Source organism: Vanacampus margaritifer, chromosome 2 (genome assembly GCF_051991255.1).
Source record: "Vanacampus margaritifer isolate UIUO_Vmar chromosome 2, RoL_Vmar_1.0, whole genome shotgun sequence".
NCBI lineage: Eukaryota > Metazoa > Chordata > Actinopteri > Syngnathiformes > Syngnathidae > Vanacampus > Vanacampus margaritifer.
Window position 1 is genome coordinate 10,509,432 of NC_135433.1, and position 25,169 is coordinate 10,534,600.

Here is a 25,169-nt window from a genome sequence, read left to right on the forward strand (position 1 = left end):
TCAAGGCATGTTTATGTTTATAGGAAGCGAAAGAGGATGCAGAAATGGATGCAGAAATTGCCAAGGAAATGGCGATGGAGCAGCAACGCAGATTGAGCACCACTTCCAGCAACAGCTCAGGAGCAGGGACCTTTGTTGGGCCATGTCCACAATCACCTGGACAGGTAGCAGCCACCTCTCATTTATTTATTACTCTCTGTTAGCAAACAATTGACAGGTATGGTCATATGAAGCGGCTTTGGACTAAAACGGTGGGAAAGTGTTTCTAATCGGTTATAGTTGCAGTTGACCAGTATTGTTTTTAGTGACTGGTCTCTGTCTCCCCCTGAAGGAGGAAGAGGTGAAGTGTAGTGAGGATGCAGAGCAAGTATCTGAGAAGATGTCCTTATCCAGGATACACTCTCTGCCCAACGACAGCTACATGTTCCGACCTGTGAGACCTGCAAGCGCTCCTTACCCTCTGGAGGAGGTGGACGTCAGTGCTCACGACCAACAATCAGGTAGAAGAGTTGTTCTGTGACATGAGAAAATAATGGCAAACCAACGAAAGGTGGTGCATTTGGTACCTGGCTGTTCAGTGGCGATATATTCTACCTTTTAATACTCCCCTACAGCATCACAATTATAGAAACCAGCAATACAAAATGTAGCAAAACAAAATATAATAGAATGCAGCTATACTTCATTTGGAGCAGTTCAGAATCAATGTTTCTCTAATAACCTTAGAAAAATACACAACAGTTAGATAAAATAAATCATGTTGATTAAATTATTATCTTAAATTATTAACTTAATAACATTATTCCCTAGGTAATTTTTGAGTCCATTTGACAGGAACTGGATGACTGAGAAGCCATACAGACGCTAAATAAAATAAAATAAAATAAAAAAATAAAATCTTCAGCACGTTTGCGTTGTCATTGTGACAGGATAATAATTTACTTTTATGCTAACTCGCCTAATATAGTGCTTCAAAAATGTTATGCCCCCCAAGGAAGAAGAAAATATGTCACACCCCGAACACTCTGCCATGACTCTGAAAAAGTATCAATTGTCTTAAAAATAAAAAATAAATAACACGTCTGCATAAAAATATAACAAAAATATAAATCTGCTGAATAACTTAACATTGGTTATTATACTCCCTGTGCATACGCACAATTAGAGGACCACTGCCCCCTACTGTTAAGGAAGGATGTGCAAGTTACTACACATTATTCTAGTACAGCAAAAAAAAAACAAAAAAAACATGTTCCCTAAGGTCTCGCCATCGCACCTGTAATCATCTACAGTTGGACTCTAATGGTATGTTGTAGCCAGGCTGAGGGAAGGTCCAGCTCTGTCTAAAGGTGCTTGCTGCTGAGCCATTCCATTTGTCACACACTCTAAAAAGAGAACTGTTTAACCAATTTAAGATTACAAATTGAATTATTGACCAATTAAAAAAAATGCTTCAATTAATAACACACGATTGAATTAAATTAATGCAAAATTCATTAAATTTAATATATTAATTTTGGATTACTTTTGGATTAATTTAATTGGTAACACACCGTTGAATTCAATCAATCCAAAGTGAACTTATTAACTTTAATTAATTATGAGTTTATTAAACTTAATATAGTCACTTGAGTTAAATTAATCCAAAAGTAATCCAAAGTGAATGTGTCAAGTTTAATGAATTTTGGATTAATTTAACTCAAGTGACTATATTAAGTTTAATAAACTCATAATTAATTAAAGTTAATAGTATATCATAATAATAATTATGAGTTACTAATAGTTAATAAAGTTAATAGTATATAATAATAATTATGAGTTTATTAAACATAATACAGTCACTTGAATTAATTGATTAATTTAATCCAAAGGTAATCCAAAGTGAATATGTTAAATTTAATGAATTTTGGATTATCTTAATTCAAGTGACTAAAGTTTAATAAACTCAAAATTAATGAAAGTTAATAGGATCACTTTGGATTAATTTAATTCAACAGTGTGTTACCAATTGAATGATTTTTTAAAGTTTGTCAACAATTAAATTTGTAATCTTAAATTGGATGAACAATTCTCTTTTTAGAGTGCATAGGCTCATCTGCTCAGCTGTGGAAAGGCTGACTACTCAACTAAAATGGACATAGCCAAAGTTTCATAGTAACTAAACATATCTTCTTGAAAGCAATTAGCAATGATGATTTAAGACAGTGGACAGGTTCAAGTGTTTTTTCAGATGGACCCTTTTTCTGACTTGGAGTACTGTATTCCAAACCTGCTTCATGTGCACCTTCAGGCTCGCTGACGTCGGTCCATTCGCAGCCGTGTGAGAGTCGCGCTCTGCTGCAAGTTCCCGATGCTTCCCCCGTTCACCCGCGTCCGCTACCTTCCGTCAACCTGCCCCGCATCGCCCCACCCACGCCCCACCCCTCTCCTCGAGCCCTGCACAGACAGGTGAGACAAGCATTCACTATCACCCACAGAAATATTTCAAGCCTAATTTAAGATTTATGTGTTTTTTTTACATGACAAATTCCCTTTTACTTTTTGGGGGGATAATTTTAACACAAACCTACCAAATAAACCATATATGATTCATATTCATTAGTCATTAGCCTATTTATTTGAAATGCATAATCCTTAGGTTTATGTATTTAGTATTAATAAAGTATAATTACTTTTTTGTTTTGTTTTTTACATTTTTGGGACGTCTGCATTCAGTTTCATCCCAAAAACATAAAAATGTAAAAATAATTAAATAAATGAATAAATAAAAATGGACAGTTAATGGAAAGCATTTTCCACATTGTAGTATATTTATCGTGTAGAGGTAACCTGATTATTAGGCAATTCAAGCAATATACTTCATGTATTTTAAATAAATACTCTCATCCATTCATCCATCATCTACCGTTTATCCGGGGGTCGGGTTGCGGGTGGAGTAGCTTTAGCAGGGAAGTCCAGACTTCCCTCTACCCAGCCACTTCAACCACATTCTCCGTTGGGAACCCAAGGCGGTCCCAGACCAGCCGAGAAACAGTGTTTCCTGGGTCGTCCCCGGGGCCTCCTGCCGGTAGGACATGCCCAGAACTCCTCTCCAGGGAGGCGTCCAGGAGTCATCCGAAATAAATTAATGCTCTCATTACTATTAATTTAGACTAATTATACTTTATTAATGCTAAATACATAGTAATAATAATAATAATAATAATAATAATAATAATAATGATAAAAATAATGTATTATATAAGGTTTATTTGGTAGGTTTGTGTTAAAATGATATATATGTCATGTAAAAATATTACACAAATCTTAAATTTGGCTTAAAATAGTTTTGTGAGTGTATGATTAGTTAAAAACATTTCCCCAAATAGTTGAATTTGCTGTTGAGAAAATCATCACGTCAAATTATCCATTTATGGCATCATGCCAGTTTTGAGGAAACTGTAAACTGTCTTGTTGTTAGCATTGACATTAAATGAACCAATCTGATTTTGCAGGTGGCAATTAAAGTGGATTCTGTAGAAGTCCAAACTTGTGAGCAGCAAGAGAGGCCGAACCCCATCCATCGTCCTCTGCCCTCACCTGCATCACGTTCTCCTCTTAACCCCGCCCCCTCTCCTCTGCCTCCTCCCCCTCCCTCCTCCCCCTCAGCTATTTCCCTCCCACCCTGCTCCCCCTCTCCATTTCCCCTCCCTTCCCTCTCTCCATCCCCTCTCCCTCCTTTAATGTCGTCCCCGGCCTCCCTCGCTCCTCCACCGCCCTCCCCCTCGCTTCTCCTCCCTCCGCCTCGCTCTCCGCGCTTCCCATTGCGCAGCGCCAGCCTCCACCGGCCCAGGCCGCCCTCTGCCGCCTCCCTCTTTGACCCGGCTGACGAGGAGGTGTGTCACATCACCAGCTTGGCCCGCCACAGGCAGATTGCCGAACTGGGAGGCGGACAGGAGAGCCGAGCGAAAGCAGGTCGAAGCCACTCCCTCTCTCCATACACAGACTCCACCTCGTCACCCCCTACCGCTTTAATACCGCAGCCGTCCTCCAGGAGCCTCCTTGGGGCGGAATTGAAGGACCGGGACTTTAGGAGGGGCTTCAGCGTCGATCCCCAGGTGTTCCCGCACAAGCCGTCCTTATTGTCTGCCGGTTACCTTGACGACCATCGGCGCCACTCCATTGAGGTGTGCCTGCCACAAGACGGCATTGCCAGTGACGACCAAGACTTTAAAGCGGAGCTCCACACAGGGAAGAGCAATTTCCCAATGAGGGTGCAGTCAGTCGGAGGTGGACACCGGAAGAAGAAGACGAGCCCACCGTGCATCTCCATCTACCCCCCTTTGGAGAGGGAGCACCCGCCCTCGCCCCCGAAACTGGCCGACTGCAGCATGATGCTAAGACGAAGGACGCCATCTTACGACTTGACCGCACACACAAACAAACAAGATACCGAGGCGCACTCGCCGATACATCGGCCGCTCACGCCCGTTCACGTACCGCTACAAACACACTCGCCCACGCACACGCTCACACCCTTCCTGACGCACCCGCCCATCCCAATCAGCCCCAATATTTTCATCCAGCCTCACGCCCCGCTCATCCCGAGGCCTTTCGCTCAGACGCGCCCCGTCTCGCCCGCTGCCCGGCACACCGCCCTCACGAGGGAATGCATCCCCCTACCGCAATTCACATTCGACCAACCGCAGTCCAGATGCTTGTCGGACGCCGATCCTGCACCGTGCACGTCGCCTTTTGACAACAAACTGGGAACCGGTGCAGGATTCACCGCAAAGAACCGGAGAACCGCCCAATGAACATCAGGGAGACAAAGTGAATTCACTGGTCCGAAATCTCCCGAGCTGGAGAACATGCTGACCTCAGGATTCTTGGCGAGCGTTTTTTGACAGATGGATTCCGTTTTTATGGATTCAGAAGACGGACGGACGAACACCGGCACCGAGCCATCACAGAATCCCAGACGATGGATCGATCCAGCTCCACTTGGGCGGCACCCAACAGTTGAGGACTAAAGCCACCTAACTCTGTAGCCAAAGTTTTGATGTTTTTTTGATGCACTGTCTACAACCCACGCGAGCCAATCAGGAAGCAGCGTCTGGCTGACAACCTCTGACCTTTACAGGAAGTGGTTAATGAAGTGCAAGCGTGGGGCGGGATTGTGGGATATGCAACTTCAGGTTTTCTACAGAAGTTCTGCTTGCCCCTCCTCTGCTCCTTGATCACATTGATCCGAGCAGGTGTGTATGTGTTCGTACGTCGTCCGAATGAGTGTTTGTATGTTTTCCTACATTTATCGTTGTTGTGTCGCCATGTTTTTCTTTCACTTCTTTCTTGACCGAGAGGGGGAGCAGGACCGAGCTGTAGTGTACGTTTATCTGTGTATCTGTGCAGTGTAAATAAAGAAAGTACTTTATTTGGTCAGATTAAAATAGCTCTATCCATATGCACATATTTTTATAGAGATCTAAAGTGTTTTTGCACACACGTTTGACTTTTAAGTATATTTCCTCGGTTATCCTCTTGTGAATGTATGTTTCCTTTCAAAAGCTAGAGAGGGACAAGAATGAAGGAGGCAAATTCTCCTCAACAAGATGACAGAGGGGATTGGATTTTATTTTTCTATTTTTAAAAATAAGAGAACCATATGTAAGTGTGTGATGTGTTTCTGTAGTTTTGTCTCAAATTTGGTGTCTTGATTGCAGTCTTCAGGAGTGGGCTCAGTGATCATCATAACAAAATCGTCAATGGCAGTTTGAAGCTACATTGCAACAACCCTAACTGCCATGCAAATGTAAACTTAAAAATAATTCAATTGAATACTCATTGCAGGTTGCAATGGCTTCCGGTTCTATGTTCAGCATCACATGTTCCCTCTGCCATCATTGGTACTACATTTCTGTGGTGGTGTCGCAAGAACCGCAAAATAAAAACAAACCAAAGAAAACCCAAAACACACCCATTACATGCTTGCTGAGAATTTACACTCTACTTTTTACAAAACCAAATTAAATATTGTACATTATTTCCTCATGGGGATGTATTACAGTCAGAAAAAAATAAAATAATCAAATAAACTCAAAGGGAATCCAATGGCATTCACCTTTGTTGTCCCAATTAGTCAAGCTGTTGAGCAAGTTTTAAGTGTGAACTTGTCTGTTGCATCACTGAGCCTTCCTGCTGAATCAGCTGTGACCCCATCGAGTGTTTCTGTACATCTAAAGACAACCAAACTTACTTACTAGATGTGTAGCCAGAGTGCAATAATAATGCTATACATACATATATATGGAAAATATGGTAATCTGCACTACATTGATCAACCACACTGTTATGTTCATACTTAGCGTCAGAATTATAACATCATTTTTTTTTTATATGAGCATTGGCAGTTGATGATACTTTCTAGCCTTTTGCATGCAGAGAGTGGCTCTGCCTGGCGGCAGCATAACCTTCTGATTTTTTTTCTCTAAACGCTCAGGCTTAACTACTAATTGTTTTATTGGAAGCAGAGAGAGCGACTGAGAAACATTTCTAGATCTGCACAACACAACATTAGCAAGAAATATTTGATGAGAATGCAACTTGAATTAGTAGTAGTCGCATTTTGTTTGTTTACTTGAAAATGTATTTATTGATTCAACTGAAATTGGCTTTGAAATAATGAACTTTTTTTGTGGCAAAATACAGCATTTTCAGTGTTTGTGGAGTATGTGAGAGCAGGACTCACACAGCCACAATGATGCTCATGTTGCTGCAAAATTTCAACATCTTAATCGTCATTTTTGTCGACCTTTTTGTTCAATCTTCTACTTGTGAGAACACATTGCACCAACATTTGGATGTAATGGCCACAAACTAAACTGGCAGTCAAAAAGTGTGGAGGACGTCGTATGACAAACACAATCCGAAGCCATACAGAACATGGCAAAGCACAATATGTATATACTGTATATATATTTCATTTTGTCCAGAGTCACATAAGCAAGAAGAATATTTATAAAGTTCATTTGAGTAAGAAAACAAGTCTTTAGCAGACAATTAATTGTTAGATTTATAAATAGAAGTAATGATAATTGTGTTAGCAATGATTTTCAATATCACCATCATAAAGTATGTCTAGATTTTGTCATTTGGACCCATGTGTTATTTGCTTAGAAATTAAGAACAATTTCAAACAATGCCTTAAAAATTGAAAATCAATTGGGCGCATCTTTTGGAAATTTAAGTGTGATAAATGATTATGAGATCTTCATGTACCTTCCGTTTGTTTCCATTGCTGTTCTATTGTGTTCTGAACTCAAAAGATGATGTAGGTTTAAAGAAGGAAGGAAAGAAAGAAGATATATTTGTTAGTCTTGGATTATTTGTTCCTGAAATAACTTCTGTTGTGTTTATGTGACGTGTCAAGAAAAATGGCTCTTGGACTATTGGAATATGATAACAAGAAGATGTTGTTGCTAAATGATGGATTCCGACTAGTTGCTCAAACACTTTCTGCCGAATTTTCTTTTGTTTTCATGTCTTCTTGCACCGATTGTGGGTCATCCGAGGTCTTTGTCTTTTGTTGGACCTAATGCAGTCCAGTCTAATCTACGTTTTGCCATAAGCAACTTCTTAGTTTGGTCGAGCGACTGCATCTTTATTTTTTATTTTATTTTATTTTATTTTTTTTACAATTTACAGATCTTTGGATCTCAGTATTTAACTCCTGTTTTTGAGGAAGCATTTTAGGACTATTGCATGTTCTAATTTAGAAAGAAAAAAAAACTTTTGGAAAAGACTTATCTGGATGTTTTAGAGCTTTTAATACAGTATTTGCATTTTCAACTGCAACTGGTTCCATTTGTAGACTGACTACCTAAGCACTGGGCTCTAATTAATTGGTATCTGATATAGTACTAATTAAAATAAAATAAAAAGACCCCGTTGTTTGTTGTCCAATGCAATACTGGGTGGTTGCTGTATGAGGACCCCTCGTCGTCATTATACAGTTTTATAGCAAGACATGGAAATCTGTTGGTCCTGTTGTTCAGAACCAACATTTTTTAATTGTTAAGGTGAACATATTTTTCACTTTAGCTTTTCCTCCTAATACTCTCAACATATTAGAACTTTGCAAACTGGTGACTTGATACAATATATATTTGATGTAGGAATAGCCTAAGCCCTTATGCTTTGTGACAGCCTATAGATACGTTATGGTTACGGTACATTGTTCTTGACAATGACTCAGCCTCAATGTGAATCTGAACATCTTCAATACAACAATGTTTCAGATACGCTGACATTTTGCAAATCCGAATGGGACAAACCAGAAGTCTTGTTGTCTCTTCTCCCCATCGAACCCCTTGAGTGGCTGGCCCAGGCACCCGTAAACCCCCAGGCCTTATAACAAGGGGAGTTGGTGTCTTGAGAAAGTCTGCAATAAAGTTCTTTCCACCCCAGAGAGAGCGAGAGAGGAAGGCAAAGGGGAGGCACGCTCCATGTTTTATCTTTGACGATTATTGTGTGACGGCCTCATTGTCCAGGACGATGTTTCTCTGTCAGTTCAAGAAAACAAATATTAAAAAAAAAATCATAAATGAAACACGTTGTCTGCTTTGTCTTTTCATCAAGATTTACTTTGGCTTGTGTATATGCAGAACAAATGAACATGAATTGTAGAAAGTACATCCACTCTAATTTCCACTGATAATTATGTGAAATGCAGCTGTTAAATATGGCATCAGCTCACACAATTACAACACACTAAGAGTCAATCAGAGAGTACTGTTAAATTATTAGAAAACAAATCATTAGTTAAATTGATGGTTAATGACATAGCATTTCAAATTAATACATAAAGTAAATAGAAACACTTCACAACATGATGCAGCTGTAGCTTTAAAGAAAAAAGCACAGTGAAATGTTCAAATGTGGCAGAAAGCACAGGAAAAAAAAAAATAAAATAAACAAACAAACTACAGGAACAAAGATATATTGTTTTTCTTCAAATGTTTCAAATGCAATTCACATGCCATTTATTCTTCTTATTATTATTATTATTATTATTATTGTCAGTAGTAGTAGTAGTAGTAGTAGTATCACAGCATTTGTGAAATTGGGTCATTATTCCACTGCAGGTAAGTTTTAGAACGCTAGGTGGCAATATTTCATCAAGTAAGGAACCTGGTGAAAACAACAGGTATAGAAATCACAATCCAGTATTTATATTTCAGCATTGGGCAGTTTTCAGGGTAACATGTCTGCCTTCAAGTATGGGGTTGTATTATTATTATTTTTTTTACATAATACAATAATAATAAAAAAAAAAAATATATATATATATATACAATTAGCATATATTTATGATTTATTATAGTTTCTCTCTTTTTTTTCTTCTTTTTTATTGCATGGCAGGCGAAGGAGGAAGGTTATAGTCAGTTTGCTTCATGCAAATTAACATATTGAGTGTATGTAGTATATAGAGTTGAATATCATGACATTTATTGAGGCATGTCAACCAACATGTGTCTTCAATGATCGTTATTTTGCTTGTGAAGGCACAAAGTCTGCACCACCCCCTCTTTTAGATTAGTTGTTTGGCTTTTATTTTTAACAGCTAATAGTAATTTTATTGACTTGACTGGATCAGACTGAGTCAAGTAAAATATATATATATTTTTTTTAAACAAACACTTTCTGAGTTCTTGCTAAAAGGCAAAGTGCTGATTTGAGATGCAGCTCTGCTCCCCATATCTGACACTAGTCAGAGCTAAACTGATGAGGCCGACTTCAGCAGTGTCCATTAAAGTCTTTTGGGCTTAAACTTTCTTTGAAGTGTGACTTAAAAAGATTGGCTCATACCCATCTCCATAGTGTCTGCGTCTGCATGCTTATCTCCTCACACAAGCCTTTCACCTACCGTACTTCCAGCCTGCACTTGCACTTCAACCGCACATTTTTGCCACCTGTATGATGCTCTGAACACCATCATCTCATATGCTCGCCACAAACCACAAAATTATGTGTGTGCATGCATCCAATATGAATTCTGATTTTCCACTAGCAATGCAATTTGAATTAATAATTGCAGAAAGCCACCATCCATCCATCCATTTTCTAGACTGAAACTATTACACCTTAAAGCTACATGCTGAACATGTATATATTAGTCAGAAAATATAACAATACTCACGAGCATGCAATATATGATTTTTACAGTCAGTGAAAAACAACTAACAATTCTTAGCTTACTGATTCACTTAGTTGTGAAACTCTTCTTTGTCTATATTTCACTGTGCCTTGGTGGCCAAGCATGCATACCAATCGGTATTTATGTTGTTTAACTAGTTAATACTTTACATGATATTTAATTCTGTTATTAATTTATGTTATATTAAATACAGTAAAGTAAATTGCTAGAGTGCTATTTTATCTCATTAAAACACTTTTCTCTTGGTGCTTTGGTGGCATTGGTCACGGCGGAAATAGGTGTGAACCCAAACACATGATTCAAACTCAGAAAAGTAGATGTTCTCAAAATGTTTAATGCACTGAGTACAAAATGGTCACCATCTAATGCGGTGCTGCAAGCTACATCAGCCCTGAGGCACAACAACATTGTGGGGCTTGTCCACCAGGGAAGAGGAGGCCTTGGCCTTGCTTTTAAGTAAACCAACTTGGCGTAAGGCCTCAACATCAGAGAGGAAAAAAATGGTGGTGGAAGAGGTGCGCCGTCAAGAGGAGGTGGAAAGAAGCACCAATGCTGTCTCGCTTGCCAAACAAGGACAACGGATGAGGTGGGAGGGCCTGGAAGGAAGAAAACTCAGCTGGAGAGAGCTCTGGGAAATGGAAGCAAGCTACATCAGCTTCATCATTAGAGCAACTTACGATGTGCTCCCATCTCCAAAAAACCTCCACCAGTGGTATGGAGAGGACCCAACCTGCGCCCTCTGCTCAACTCCAGCAACTCTGCAACACATCCTGACCGGTTGTAAGACCAGCCTCACACAAGGCCGCTATACCTGGAGGCACAACCAGGTCCTCAAGAGTCTGGCAGCAGCCATTGAGAGCAAGAGAAATACCATCAACTCCCTGCCCCTGAGAAAGACTAATTCCATCGTAGCACCAACATTCTTCTGAGAAGGTCAGAAAAAGCCCAACCATCCCTCTGCCAAACTAGAAGCATGACATCTAGCCAGAGATTGGAAGCTATTTGTCGATATTGGCCAACAGCTAATCTTCCCACCCGAAATTGTAGCTACCACCTTAAGGCCAGACATGGTACTCTGGTCATCTTCACTGAAGACTGTGTTCATCATGGTCACTGTCCCACGGGAGAACGCAACGCAGGAGGCCTATTAGCGCAAGAAACTGCGCTACACAGGCCTGGCAGAAGACGCTCAGCAGAAAGGGTGGAATGCAAAAGTCTACCCGGCTGAAGTAGGATGCAGAGGGTTTGTGGCTTTTTCCACCATGAGCCTGTTGAAGCGCCTTGGGATTCATGGACAGGCTCTGCGGCAGACAATACGATCAGTCTCTGAAGCAGCAGAGAGAAGCAGCAGGTGAATATGGGCAAAGCGGAAAGATCCTGACTGGGCTCAAAAGAGTGGTGGTACTGCCCGCTCGCTAAAACCCACCACCTTTCAAAATTGGGTAACTCTTTTGTTTGGGCATAAGACACAAGCTCAGGCGTGATCACGCTGTCTGGCCACCTTTGATGAGCGTGTCTAGTGTTGACCCACTGATTCAAAGGAACACTACTGATGATGTGTCCAAAAAATAATAATACTTTCAAAGTGTACCTCGTGCAAATACCATCTATTGGCACAATGGATACTTTACCATCATATCCTGTGTTTAATGATTCAACAAAAAGTCACTCATCAGAGGAGAATGGACAATGGACAAAGTACAACAAAAACACTCATTGTCCTCTAACTGTGATCAAAAATGCACACAAGTATCAAAACAAAAACTTAAACAACGACTAAGATTTTACTTGGACCGTGGCTTGGGAAAGGCTTAGAACTTTGGCACAATGGACAAGACCAACCACCTACCACAGGACAAAGGGAGACACAGACTATGGCTCCATCCAGACGGAAGCAAAGCCAGCTTCATTCCTCAAACAAATCTTGTACACACAGAAGCATTTCAAGACTTGCGTGTGTCCAAAAGAAGACGCTGAGGACGTTTAATGGCAGCAATGTATATGCCAAGTCTGGAGGGGCGCTGTAACGCAGCCACAGGGAGTTAACGGAAAGCATAGAAAAGGAATCAGCGAAGAAAATGGAAAAAAAAAACTAACTTTATTGCAATCTACAGAACAAACATGGCTTTGCATGTATCAAAACAACATGAAAAAGATGAACACAGGAGAAGTGACAATGGCGGGTGATTCAAATACCACACCGCTTCTTAAACGTGGGAATAAAGAAGCAAAATATTTTGCTGCAAAAGCATAAGCAAGCTAAGAAGGCTGCGCAAAACGACTACGACATGGCTATCCGCCATTGTTGTTGACAGACTGACGGTTCACGCGCAGTCACGCGAGAATTGGCGCATATGTCATCGAGCTGCGACCATTACATTCAGACGAACGCGTACGGGGCGCATATTGAAATCTTTCCACTCTGTAGCCCGGTTTCAAAAGTGATCGGTTTCAAGCTCCGAAACTGCGCCGTCATGTGAACGAATGGCCTAAATAGATACCTCCCCAAATAGTTCCTTTAAACGTGTGGTATTAAGATAGAGAGAATTTTGTCTGGCACCTATCATTAAGAATTCTGTCCTGTTGCATTTCTGTGGGTTGCAATGTACCAAGACGTCTGACTCCAGATCAGAAGGCTGCGTGTTCAACTCACGTCAGGGTCAAGGACCTCTTGTGATTCAAAGACTGGGTCTTATTTCGTCATATAAAACTTATCCAACCATATAATCCATCCAGGACCTTGAGAAAAAAGATAACTTCACAAAATTGTTCCCTCAAACTTGTGGTATTATTGAGATTGAGAAAATTTTGTCTAGCACCTGTGATTAAGAATTCTGGCCTGTTGCATTTCTGTGGGTTGCCATGTATCAAGACCTTGTGGCGCAATGGTAGCGCGTCTGACTCCACATCAGAAGGGTGCGTGTTCATCTCACGTCAGGGTCAATGACATCTTGTGACTCAAGGACTGGTCTTACTTTGTCACATAAATCTTCTCCAACCATATAATCCATCGAGGACCTGGAGACAAAAGATACCTCCCCAAATAGTTCCCTTAAACTTGTGGTATTAACATAGAAATAATTTTGTCTAGCACCTGTGATTAAGGATATCTTGTTGCATTTCTGTGGATTGCAATGTACCAAGACCTTGTGGCGCAATGGTAGCGCGTCTGACTCCAGATCAGAAGGGTGCGTGTTCAACTCACGTCAGGGTCAATGTCATCTAGTGCCTCAAAGACTGGCTCTGATTTTTTCACATCAAACTTCTCGATCCATACAATCCATCTCGTACCTGGAGACAAAAGATACCTCCCCAAAGTATTCCCTCAAACTTGTGGTATTATTAAGATTGAGAACATTTTGTCTACCAACTGTGATAAAGAATTATGTCCTGTTGCATTTCTGTAGATAACCCTGTATAAAGACCTTGTGGCGCAATGGTAGCGTGTCTGACTCCAGATCAGAAGGCTGCGTGTTCAACTCACGTCAGGGTCAATGTCGTCTAGTACCTCAAAGACTGGCTCTTATTTTTTCACATCAAACTTCTCCAACCATACAATCCATTCAGGACCTGGAGACAAAAGATACCTCTCCAAAGTATTCCCTCAAACTTGTTGTATTATTAAGATTGAGAACATTTTGTCTAGCACCTGTGTTTAAGGGTATTGTCCTGTTGCATTTCTGTGGGTTGCAATGTACCAAGACCTTGTGGCGCAATGGTAGCGTTTCTGACTCCAGATCATAAGGGTGCGTGTTCAACTCACGTCAGGGTCAATGTCATCTAGTGCCTCAAAGACTGGCTCTTATTTTTTTTACATCAAACTTCTCCAACCATACAATCCATCCAGGACCTGGAGAGAAAAGATACCTCCCCAAAGTATTCCCTCAAACTTGTGGTATTATTAAGATTGAGAACATTTTGTCTACCAACTGTGATAAAGAATTATGTCCTGTTGCATTTCTGTAGGTAGCCCTGTATCAAGACCTTGTGGCGCAATGGTAGCGCGTCTGACTCCAGAACAGAAGGGTGCGTGTTCAACTCACGTCAGGGTCAATGTTGTCTAGTACCTCAAAGACTGGCTCTTATTTTTTCACATCAAACTTCTCCAACCATACAATCCATTCAGGACCTGGAGACAAAAGATACCTCTCCAAAGTATTCCCTCAAACTTGTTGTATTATTAAGATAGAAATAATTTTGTCTAGCACCTGTGATTAAGGATATATCTCTTGTTGCATTTCTGTGGATTGTAATGTACCAAGACCTTGTGGCGCAATGGTAGCGCGTCTGACTCCAGATCAGAAGGGTGCATGTTCAACTCATGTCAGGGTCAATGTCATCTAGTGCCTCAAAGACTTGCTCTCATTTTTTCACATCAAACTTCTCGATCCATACAATCCATCTCGTACCTGGAGACAAAAGATACCTCCCCAAAGTATTCCCTCAAACTTGTGGTATTATTAAGATTGAGAACATTTTGTCTACCAACTGTGATAAAGAATTATGTCCTGTTGCATTTCTGTAAATAGCCTTGTATCAAGACCTTGTGGCGCAATGGTAGCGCGTCTGACTCCAGATCAGAAGGCTGCGTGTTCAACTCACGTCAGGGTCAATGACATCTTGTGACTCAACGACTGGTCTTATTTTGTCACATAAAACTTCTCCAACCATATAATCCATCCAGGACCTGGAGACAAAAGATATCTCCCCAAATAGTTCCCTTAAACTTGTGGTATTAAGATAGAAAGAATTTTGTCTAGCACCTGTGATTAAGGATATCTCTCTTGTTGCATTTCTGTGGATTGCAATGTACCAAGACCTTGTGGCGCAATGGTAGTGTGTCTGACTCCAGATCATAAGGGTGCGTGTTCAACTCACGTCAGGGTCAATGTCATCTAGTGCCTCAAAGACTGACTCTTATTTTTTTACATCAAACTTCTCCAACCATACAATCCATCCAGGACCTGGAGAGAAAAGATACCTCCCCAAAGTATTCCCTCAAACTTGTGGTATTATTAAGATTGAGAACATTTTGTCTACTAACTGTGATAAAGAATTATGTCCTGTTGCATTTCTGTAGGTAGCCCTGTATCAAGACCTTGTGGCGCAATGGTAGCGCGTCTGACTCCAGATCAGAAGGATGCGTGTTCAACTCACGTCAGGGTCAATGTCATCTAGTGCCTCAAAGACTGGCTCTCATTTTTTCACATCAAACTTCTCGATCCATACAATCCATCTCGTACCTGGAGACAAAAGATACCTCCCCAAAGTATTCCCTCAAACTTGTGGTATTATTAAGATTGAGAACATTTTGTCTACCAACTGTGATAAAGAATTATGTCCTGTTGCATTTCTGTAGGTAGCCCTGTATCAAGACCTTGTGGCGCAATGGTAGCGCGTCTGACTCCAGATCAGAAGGATGCGTGTTCAACTCACGTCAGGGTCAATGTCATCTAGTGCCTCAAAGACTGGCTCTCATTTTTTCACATCAAACTTCTCGATCCATACAATCCATCTCGTACCTGGAGACAAAAGATACCTCCCCAAAGTATTCCCTCAAACTTGTGGTATTATTAAGATTGAAAACATTTTGTCTACCAACTGTGATAAAGAATTATGTCCTGTTGCATTTCTGTAGATATCCCTGTATCAAGACCTTGTGGCGCAATGGTAGCGCGTCTGACTCCAGCTCAGAAGGCTGCGTGTTCAACTCACGTCAGGGTCAATGACATCTTGTGACTCAACGACCGGTCTTATTTTGTCACATAAAACTTCTCCAACCATATAATCCATCCAGGACCTGGAGACAAAAGATATCTCCCCAAATAGTTCCCTTAAACTTGTGGTATTAAGATAGAAAGAATTTTGTCTAGCACCTGTGATTAAGGATATCTCTCTTGTTGCATTTCTGTGGATTGCAATGTACCAAGACCTTGTGGCGCAATGGTAGCGCGTCTGACTCCAGATCAGAAGGGTGCGTGTTCAACTCACGTCAGGGTCAATGTCGTCTAGTACCTCAAAGACTGGCTCTTATTTTTTCACATCAAACTTCTCCAACCATACAATCCATTCAGGACCTGGAGACAAAAGATAGCTACCCAAAGTATTCCCTCAAACTTGTGGTATTATTAAGATTGAGAACATTTTGTCTAGCACCTGTGTTTAAGGGTATTGTCCTGTTGCATTTCTGTGGGTTGCAATGTACCAAGACCTTGTGGCGCAATGGTAGCGCGTCTGACTCCAGATCAGAAGGTTGCGTGTTCAACTCACGTCAGGGTCAATGGCGTCTCAAAGACCGGTATTATGTTTTCACATCAAACTTCTCCAACCATACAATCCATCTCGTACCTGGAGACAAAAGATACCTCCCTAAAGTATTCCCTCAAACTTCTGGTATTATTAAGATTGAGAACGTTTTGTCTACCAACTGTGATAAAGAATTATGTCCTGTTGCATTTCTGTAGGTAGCCCTGCATCAAGACCTTGTGGCGTAATGGTAGCGCGTCTGACTCCAGATCAGAAGGCTGCGTGTTCAACTCACGTCAGGGTCAAGTACATCTTGTGATTCAAAGACTGGGTCTTATTTTGTCATATAAAACTTATCCAACCATATAATCCATCCAGGACCTTGAGACAAAAGATAACTTCCTAAATTGTTCCCTCAAACGTGTGGAATTAAGATAGAGAACATTTTGTCTAGCACCTGTGATTAAGGATTCGGTCCTGTTGCATTTCTGTGGGTAGCCATGTATCAACAAGACCTTGTGGCGCAATGGTAGCGCATCTGACTTCAGATCAGAAGGGTGCGTGTTCAACTCACGTCAGGGTCAAGGACATCTTGTGATTCAAATACTGCGTCTTGTTTTGTCACATAAAACTTCTCCAACCATATAATCCATCCAGGACCTTGAGACAATATAAACAGTAAGAAACTTGTGAGGATACATTGAAACTGGCTTTTGTGTGGACGGGGCCTATGTATAAAACACATTAATGTGGAACAGGTGGAAACAATCAGGGCGGGCAAGGTAATTAGGAAACACAGGAAGGGCAAGTCGTCTGAAAGGAGGAGGAAAACATTTACAAAAATAAAACTGGAAGGAAACAACTTTCAACATTCAACTTTACTTTTTAGACATGACAGCATTTTCATAAATTTCAAAGGAGAAAGATGATTTGAGATAAGTGTTTTGAGTTATGGGTATGATCACAGAACAAATTGAACTCATAAGTCAAGGCACAACTATATTAATAGTTATTAAAAAGCACATTTTCCAAAATATATTCTGTTTAATATTAGCCCGGGTCAAATTGACCCATTTTAAAATTAGTTGTTTGAAATTAAACTTTTTATCAACAGATAATTAAAATGGTTCATTTTGACATATTTACATTAAAAACTGGTGATCATCAGCTGTAATTCATTATCAGGGTGCTTTTGAAACATTAAACATTGCCCTGGTCAAACTGACCTATTTCAAAGTTAAAGAATTACAAATATTGTAGGGAAATTTGTTAAAAACGGTTCATTTGAAATATTTGCAATGAAAGAAGTAAATAATATTTATTGGAATGCGTTAAGATCCTGGGTCAAATTGATGCGGGAATATTATTGCTGTTCCTGAGAAACCAACCTAACAGGAGGGGTTAAGTTAGGACTAAGGAGGCACACAGTCCAAAATCGCTACTTTATATGTTTTTTGTTTTTGTGGTGGCACTGCTTGGATTGTAAGTACCAAGTCTGCCTTATGTAGTAGCCCCCAATGAGTGATGCTATATTGCTTGGGGATGCTGTCTGGGATGACAAGCATTTATCTGCGCTTCGTCCTCAGGTAGGGAGGAGGAGTCGCTGCCCGGTGCTGAAACTTCAATTCCAGATATGAGGCAAGCTGGAAATGTTCGTTGTGGTTTATTAGGCTCATGTGAATGTGTGCTTTCATTGTCATAAACAGTGGTCCCCAACCTTTTTTCCACCACGGACCGGTTCAACAAGTCCACAACTTTTGTGGACCAGCAACCAAGTGGGTTAGGGGGGATGCTCGCCTGTGCAGCGGCTGGTTATTAAAAGGCTACAACAACAAACGCAAATCCACTATGTATTTTTATTAGAGCCAAACGAGTACATTTTTTAATCCGATTAATCACATCTTATAATTTTGATTCATCACATTTAATAGCTTGACAAAAAAGCCTTTTTTTTAAAAAATTTTTTCCCGTTAAATTTGAAGAGAACCAGGTTATGTATTAATTCTTTTGACATTTAATGTTATGAGGACGTCTTCAACATTTTTTGATCCACTGCACATGCTCATCCTCCTTTTTTTCTAATCAGTTAATTACTTGCATAATTTAAAATGGACAAAAAATTACCCCAATATTTTTTCTAATCAGTTAATTACTTGCATAATTTAAAATGGAAAAAAAATGTGATATGCAAACATTTATTAAATGCTTTACTTTAATGCATGTAATTCTGCTTATTGCTCAAACACAACCTGTGCTACCTTAAACGTAGCCATCCACTGTCACGCTTAAGGATAATCTTTGTTCAAAATTATTATTTCGATTAATCTGCGCTAATTTATTATTAATGCGCTATTTTTTTTGTGATTAATCAGTTAACGCTTTAACTTTGGCAGCACAAATTTTTATGTACCTGTACTAGCAGCACAAACACCATAACAAGGGTAACAACAACTCTCTAATATGGTAAGGTCACTATGGTAATGCTACTGCTAATGATACGAGCAACGCAAAAACTGGGGTATTTTGTAGATATAACAAAAAATGTAAAGCCACATTTTTATGTAACTATATTAGCAGCGCCCTATATTATATTAGCAGCATGATATTGTAACATCTTGCAAGAACGCCACTAGCAAATGTTGGTTGGGATGTCACCTTTTCATTTCTCGTAACAAATGCTGCTGTTGGCCGTAGCCAACGCCGGAAAACAGAGTACAACTCACGAGGCTTGCAGAAAAAAAGCCATAAACACACGTAAGGTCCCTCCCATCCCGCGAGACCCGTGTTGTGTTTACCCACTAAACATCCGACGTCCAATGGACCTCCAGATCCTGTCCGTATCGTGTCAGCTGGCCGTGGATCGCATTTCTACGTCCATATGACCGCCAAAATAGGTTGACATATAACGTCTAACCATGGCCTTAATATGGACATTGACATGACGCCCCATACTTACCATATTTGTAAGAAGAAAAAAAAATATCACATACACTGCTGAAGGGAAAATAAGCATGGTTTGATATGTCCTCATGTAACCTCTTATATAAGGATATGTTGTTGTCCTGAACTGTTGTAGGTGCCCAACAATTTGTAAAAAAAGGGGGAATCAGCCTGGGAGTGAATGCCTTGTTTATACCACAGTCCTCCCTGCTTCGCAAACATGTTTTCGAGGGTGCCTGGGAGAGGGCTTGGCCAGCCCGGTTTTTCACGCTCACAACTTTTTGTAAACGAATAAAAGACGGAGCGGCATATGGTCCGGGCAGTGTCAGCTGTGGAATACGTACGATTGCGCAGCCGTTTTGCAGCTCGTTCTACTCGGACCGTCGGCTCTCCGGTCTAGTGTCAAGGTAAGCGCTGATGATGATCATATTATGCTGCTTAGCGTTGAAGTGTGTTGATTGCTGTTTGCGGGGAATAAAAGGCACCATTATTCTAGCAAAGTGAGGTGTGTTTATTGCTGTTTGCGGGGAATAAAAGGTGCAATTAGTCTACCACAGTACAGGTGTTGATTGCTGTTTGCGGGGACTAAAAGGTACAATTATTCTAGGACAGTACAGGTGTTGATTGCTGTTTGCGGGGAATAAAAGGCACAATTATTCTAGCACAATATATCAGTCTCTGTGTATTCATTGTTACCGCCGATCACTCACGATCCTGCATAAAAATATAAAAGTGAAGTAGTGTTTTCCACAAAACAGCTGCATTATTTGTATGTTTTCATTTTATTTTTTTAGTTAATAAAAAATATATAAAAATGTGTATTTTATTGTATATGGTACATGTGTGGAAATTCATTCCATCCTGCATTTGGTGTGTATATAGGCTCCACCTCTCTACTCTAGACTCTCCCATATGTGCATTCAGGAAGTAGTCCTGCTGATCTGCTCTGTCATGTGTATTTTCAGTCTTGTTTATTCCCTGTCATGTTTTCCTTGTGTTTTCCCCTTGTCTTGTCATTTCCTGTTTTATTGTGAAAAGTCTGACTCCTCTCGTTTCTGGTCACTTGCCCTTCCTCATGTGGTGTCTGTGTCAACCCTGATTGTGTCCACCTTTCCCCATTACCCTCATGTGTCATCCAATCAGTGCCCTCAGCCAGGTGTGTCTTGTCATGTCATTAGTGTTGGTGTATTTAGTCGGTTGTCTCCCCCCTGTCTGTGTCGGTTCATTTTTGCTGTTGCTGTTGTTGTAAGTCTGTCTCCACGTCACGCTGTCCTTTTTTGCCTTGTCAGGAACCATGTCATGCTGTTAGATTTGCCTAAGTGGTTTAGCCATGTTTAGATTCATGTTTTGTTAGTTCAATTTATTTTGTACTTTGAAGATAGCCTTTTTGATTAGAAATTAAAACCTTTTTTTCTTGGACTACACTTCGGCCTCCTTGCTCTGCCTTCCCGCATCTGGGTCCTAAAGCCCCACCTTACTGACATGCTCAAGGTACATTGCATTAAGATGCCTCTTTTATTTTCTTATAGCCTCATTTTTACTTTTCGTTTCAATGCTGTATTGTGATCTGTCACTAGCATTATCAATGGTAGGAAGACCAGCTGAGCTACGTTTGTTGTTGTTATTTTTTTAGCCATGCAGCTGAAAAATGGTACACGTTTCTGCTGGCCGTTATCCTAGGTTCTAGGAGTTACAGCTAGCCACGCACCGACGCCACCGCTCGTTGCTACTGTTTACATGTTTCAAGATACTTTGGCCAAGTAGTTATTCACCACTTCATATGTTCTCCTTTTCAGATGTATGCTAAAGCAATGTGAGAGAAGGAGGGCAAAGAAGTGGAGGGCACGGTGCCATTCATCTGCACCGAACCATCCAATGGACACGTTTCAAAGCAACTTTAAAACAATCAACCTATTGTAACAAACTGGATAAGTAAGCTATATTTGTATTTCTTTATTGAGCATTTTCATGCAATCATTTCGAACTATTATTTCAGTCATTTAAAATGATGAATATAGGCCTACAATTTGGTCCATAAAATGACGTTCACACGACCTGTTTTGGAATCAATTTCAACTTTGCACAGACGTTCTATATATGTCACTAATCTAAAATTGCAATCTGCAACTAAATGTGACGTCTTTTTTACGCATGCCCATTACGTAAAAAATACGTTTCTGCCTCGGCTTGCTCAGTGGGTACTAACAGTGGGACGGAGTGCTAAACAGAAATGGCAACCCCAGAACACACAACACACTTAGTTCGTTACAATATGTTGGCACCACCAATATAACAAGTCACCACTGAACAAATCTAAATTCCATGAGTAACTCAACCATAACACTAAATTATGAGCCGCTCGCCGCAGAACCAATCATGCGTGGGAATCACCTGTAGCTGTAAACCATTGAAGACATTTAACATTTTCTATGCATATTTTTACTGTTTCTGAATTTACTTATAGTATATAGATGCCATATAACTGTGATAATGTATGTGTGAAATATATTGGACATATAACTATTGTAATGAATAACACTTTTCACTCCCTTCCAGCTGGTGAGATAGGAATGCACATGGGAGTCATGTTCTCATGGAAGATAACACTGTGGGTCTGAGGGAGTCTAGGTCGCATGGTAGTACCTGTCTAATCATATATTTCCGGCTTTGGACGGAACTGGAGTAAACATGTCAGTAAATCACTTGTCTGTCTATTATAATTACTAACCCTTTGTCCAGCCTCAGAGGAGGAGTATGCTTTTTTCATCTATAAAGCGACTGTGTATGTGTATTGCTTAACATCACCTTTGAATGTAAGCGTGTCTTTTAGGAGCTCCTAAAATAAATCTTTTGCAAAAGAAGCTTCTTCATCAGATCTCATCTGCAATTATTTCGAACACGCAAAGATTACATTTAATATGGTAATCAAATAATACCTTCACCATGCACCTTTCTTTTTCTTCTTCGTCATAAGCTCCTGTGTTGTCTCATCACTGGGCCTTTTCTCCGTCGCAAAGAAACTTTCCAAATAGGTCAGTTTTTGACTCATTTTGCTAACTTGTCGATTAGCATCAGGGCTACGCGACTGAGATCATTAGCATCGTAAACCGAGAGAATCCGGTCACTTTTTAAAATAAAACATTTTGAAGCCTTGGCAAATCAATTAACCTGAAATATAGTATGTTTTTTATTCTTTCAACTGTGTGGCCCAGTGCCCGGTGGTTGAGGACCACAGGTTATGAACAGACGTAGTTTTTTTTTCAATTTTATTTATTGATTTATTTATTTATGTTGGTTATCATTTGTGTATGAACGCGAGTGATAAATAGTAATTGAGTCATCACATGACTTCTTTGGAGAAAAGTGCCTGGAACTCTGCGCGGGAGTGCGCGTGTACTCAGTTATTGCAAAGCCCTTATGGCCATTTCGTCTACTAGACAGCTGTTTGGTGACCTGGAAAAACACCCGCACTCCCACTGCTACCTTATGTTGCACATGCACATTTACGAGTGTCACAGACAGACACCCCGAGCATTGTTAAATGCAAACAAAGGCAGTGGCATACACACACGCTGCTTGTCAATGTCCAGCAGTGGACATTCCTGCAGTGTGTGAGCTGTCGTTGAGGCAACCTCAATGTGATGGACACAGAAGCTTTGCAATGTGTCCTTTGGGTCAAGTATTGCATTTCATCAGATTGCATAATTGATCATAATATTGTGGGTGATCGGGGTGCATGCAGACAAAAGCAATTCAAACAAATCAATGGAAACTTGCTGAGCTTATTGGAGCAGCTGCTCAATTGGACAACTTTTATGGAGCATACACAGTGTCACAATTGAAGATGTGCGACGAAAATCCACTCAAATTGTTTCACCGTATCGCTTTCTCTTTTTTTTGTCTCGTGTCAGTGAACCACACACCTCATCTTTATGATGTTTATCAATGTGTATGAGAAAGTTCTGAAAATAGTCCAGTCCAGTAAAGAGGCATTAGCCATTGCTATTTATTATTACTCAATTTAATTTTACTTTTAGCTATATATATATATATATATATATATATATATATATATATATATATATATATATATATATATATATATATATATATATATATATATATATAAACAATCACAGGTGGAAAATATGGAGGTATTGGTACTCGCAATAGCGGCCGATATATCGACTGCCCTCTTTATGTCTTAATGATCAGGAACTAGAAATTAGAAATAACAAGAATAGAAGACTGATGAAAGTTTCAGGAACAATGCATGTAAGTCTTTCTAATGATTCATTAGGGTTTGCTTTTGTGTGTGTTTTTGTTGTTGTTGATCTATCAAAAGTACCAGTGGTACCAGTACATTGTATTGCTATTGATGACCACTGAAGAGTTCAGTTGCGTACTGATATTGGTCTGGAAAATAAGTGGTATTAAAAAAAGTAATGTTTAAAACATAAAAGCAGTTGTTGAAATAGAGACAATGTTGCAGCGTCTCTGCTGTGGCTTTAGACCAAATAATTAGTCTTTATGTTGGTCACCTTGGTGGTCTCAAGATGTGTGTTTTTTTTATTAATTGTGGTCAGAGAGGAACAAAGACTCCTGCTACAACATTAGCACACTGAATGTCCAGAGTTTTCTATCTCTCTTGTTTCGCAGTAGTTTTGAGGAGGTAAGAGAGCAACATATCTGAAGTATCTTCATATTTTCGTGCATGGTAAAACGACCAATAAGGTCATATTCTTGGAGGACTTGTTGCTCTTTTGACCAGTATGAAGGCACAGAGATGCTGTAAATGTATTCTCACGATCACAGTGTTGATGACATATTTCATGCTGGCTGCAGCTGATGATGGTTGAATGGAAACAAACAACTGCTGTTTTCTAGCAGCCGTTACTTTGATCATTGGTGAGTGCCCTCACATTTCTCATAGTGCTCAATGGAAGGTAATGGTTCAAATCTCATGTCCCAGTCATTCCTCTGGCTTTCACTCTTCTCCATATATCATCCAGGATGCATTCTTTGATAAGAGGTCGCTTTAGCCAGCTCGATGTTGGATGAGAAAATGGCAGTTGCTAAAACATAATGTCGTAATTATCCTATGGTAATTGTGATATTTTACTTTATTTAGAAGAACCTGCTATCTCGTTAGTATTTAACTTAACTAAATTCTCACATTTATCAGATTATTCTATTAAGTGGACAAAATCAACACTACTACATACTACAGAAAATTCATGGAACGCTGCAAGCCAGGACCCACATTACTCTTTTCCTAAAGGTCATTTAAAATACGTAGGCATAAAAATCTCACCTAAATTAACTGATTTAATTCAGTTAAACTTCACTCCACTTCTGGATAGCATTCACAGTGACCTGGAGCGCTGGAATAATCTTCCTATTTCTCTAATAGGACGAATAGCCACCATTATAATGAAAGTTTTATCCAAATAAATTATTATTCTCAATGATTCCATTCAAACCTACGTCTAAATGGTTCCAGTCGCTGGACTCGGCCGTTACAAAATTCTAGTGAAATAAAAAAAAAGCAAAGTTAGATTAGTCTATCTACTCTTCAGAAAAGTAAATCCAAAGGAGGTCTAGAGGCACCAAATTTTATGCCCTACTATATAGCTAACCAGCTACAATATCTCATTCTATGGGCACAACCCAACAGAGATACCAACTGTTGGCTGGAACTAGAACAGAAGGATTGTAACAACCTCTGACTTTTAGATTTATTCTTTATTACAACATCATTTAAGCAACACAATTGTTTTAACAACCC

General features: G+C 39.9%; 1 protein-coding gene and 14 non-coding genes across 16 annotated transcripts in view; all 15 read left to right on the forward strand.

Moving 5' to 3' along the window:
• Positions 1-7,135, forward strand: part of cacna1ha (calcium channel, voltage-dependent, T type, alpha 1H subunit a) — a 106,401-nt gene extending 99,266 nt beyond the window's left edge. For both annotated transcript variants that reach the window (XM_077556096.1, XM_077556099.1), the window contains exons 35-38: positions 24-164; positions 332-500; positions 2,291-2,448; positions 3,495-7,135. In XM_077556096.1, the coding sequence (XP_077412222.1) occupies positions 24-164; positions 332-500; positions 2,291-2,448; positions 3,495-4,796 (1,770 nt within the window). In that variant the 3' untranslated portion in view covers positions 4,797-7,135. The remainder of the gene's footprint in view (positions 1-23; positions 165-331; positions 501-2,290; positions 2,449-3,494) is intronic.
• Positions 7,136-13,066: 5,931 nt separating this feature from the next.
• trnaw-cca (transfer RNA tryptophan (anticodon CCA)) lies at positions 13,067-13,138 on the forward strand. The gene has a single exon. It is a non-coding gene; the product is annotated as a tRNA-Trp (tRNA).
• Positions 13,139-13,338: 200 nt separating this feature from the next.
• trnaw-cca (transfer RNA tryptophan (anticodon CCA)) lies at positions 13,339-13,410 on the forward strand. Its single transcript has one exon. It is a non-coding gene; the product is annotated as a tRNA-Trp (tRNA).
• Positions 13,411-13,617: 207 nt separating this feature from the next.
• Positions 13,618-13,689, forward strand: trnaw-cca (transfer RNA tryptophan (anticodon CCA)). The gene has a single exon. It is a non-coding gene; the product is annotated as a tRNA-Trp (tRNA).
• A 207-nt stretch (positions 13,690-13,896) lies between these two features.
• trnaw-cca (transfer RNA tryptophan (anticodon CCA)) lies at positions 13,897-13,968 on the forward strand. The gene has a single exon. It is a non-coding gene; the product is annotated as a tRNA-Trp (tRNA).
• Positions 13,969-14,176: 208 nt separating this feature from the next.
• trnaw-cca (transfer RNA tryptophan (anticodon CCA)) lies at positions 14,177-14,248 on the forward strand. The gene has a single exon. It is a non-coding gene; the product is annotated as a tRNA-Trp (tRNA).
• Positions 14,249-14,456: 208 nt separating this feature from the next.
• On the forward strand, positions 14,457-14,528 carry trnaw-cca (transfer RNA tryptophan (anticodon CCA)). The gene has a single exon. It is a non-coding gene; the product is annotated as a tRNA-Trp (tRNA).
• Positions 14,529-14,735: 207 nt separating this feature from the next.
• Positions 14,736-14,807, forward strand: trnaw-cca (transfer RNA tryptophan (anticodon CCA)). Its single transcript has one exon. It is a non-coding gene; the product is annotated as a tRNA-Trp (tRNA).
• A 204-nt stretch (positions 14,808-15,011) lies between these two features.
• On the forward strand, positions 15,012-15,083 carry trnaw-cca (transfer RNA tryptophan (anticodon CCA)). Its single transcript has one exon. It is a non-coding gene; the product is annotated as a tRNA-Trp (tRNA).
• Positions 15,084-15,290: 207 nt separating this feature from the next.
• Positions 15,291-15,362, forward strand: trnaw-cca (transfer RNA tryptophan (anticodon CCA)). Its single transcript has one exon. It is a non-coding gene; the product is annotated as a tRNA-Trp (tRNA).
• A 207-nt stretch (positions 15,363-15,569) lies between these two features.
• On the forward strand, positions 15,570-15,641 carry trnaw-cca (transfer RNA tryptophan (anticodon CCA)). The gene has a single exon. It is a non-coding gene; the product is annotated as a tRNA-Trp (tRNA).
• A 207-nt stretch (positions 15,642-15,848) lies between these two features.
• Positions 15,849-15,920, forward strand: trnaw-cca (transfer RNA tryptophan (anticodon CCA)). Its single transcript has one exon. It is a non-coding gene; the product is annotated as a tRNA-Trp (tRNA).
• A 204-nt stretch (positions 15,921-16,124) lies between these two features.
• trnaw-cca (transfer RNA tryptophan (anticodon CCA)) lies at positions 16,125-16,196 on the forward strand. The gene has a single exon. It is a non-coding gene; the product is annotated as a tRNA-Trp (tRNA).
• Positions 16,197-16,403: 207 nt separating this feature from the next.
• trnaw-cca (transfer RNA tryptophan (anticodon CCA)) lies at positions 16,404-16,475 on the forward strand. Its single transcript has one exon. It is a non-coding gene; the product is annotated as a tRNA-Trp (tRNA).
• Positions 16,476-16,674: 199 nt separating this feature from the next.
• Positions 16,675-16,746, forward strand: trnaw-cca (transfer RNA tryptophan (anticodon CCA)). Its single transcript has one exon. It is a non-coding gene; the product is annotated as a tRNA-Trp (tRNA).
• Positions 16,747-25,169: the final 8,423 nt, after the last annotated feature.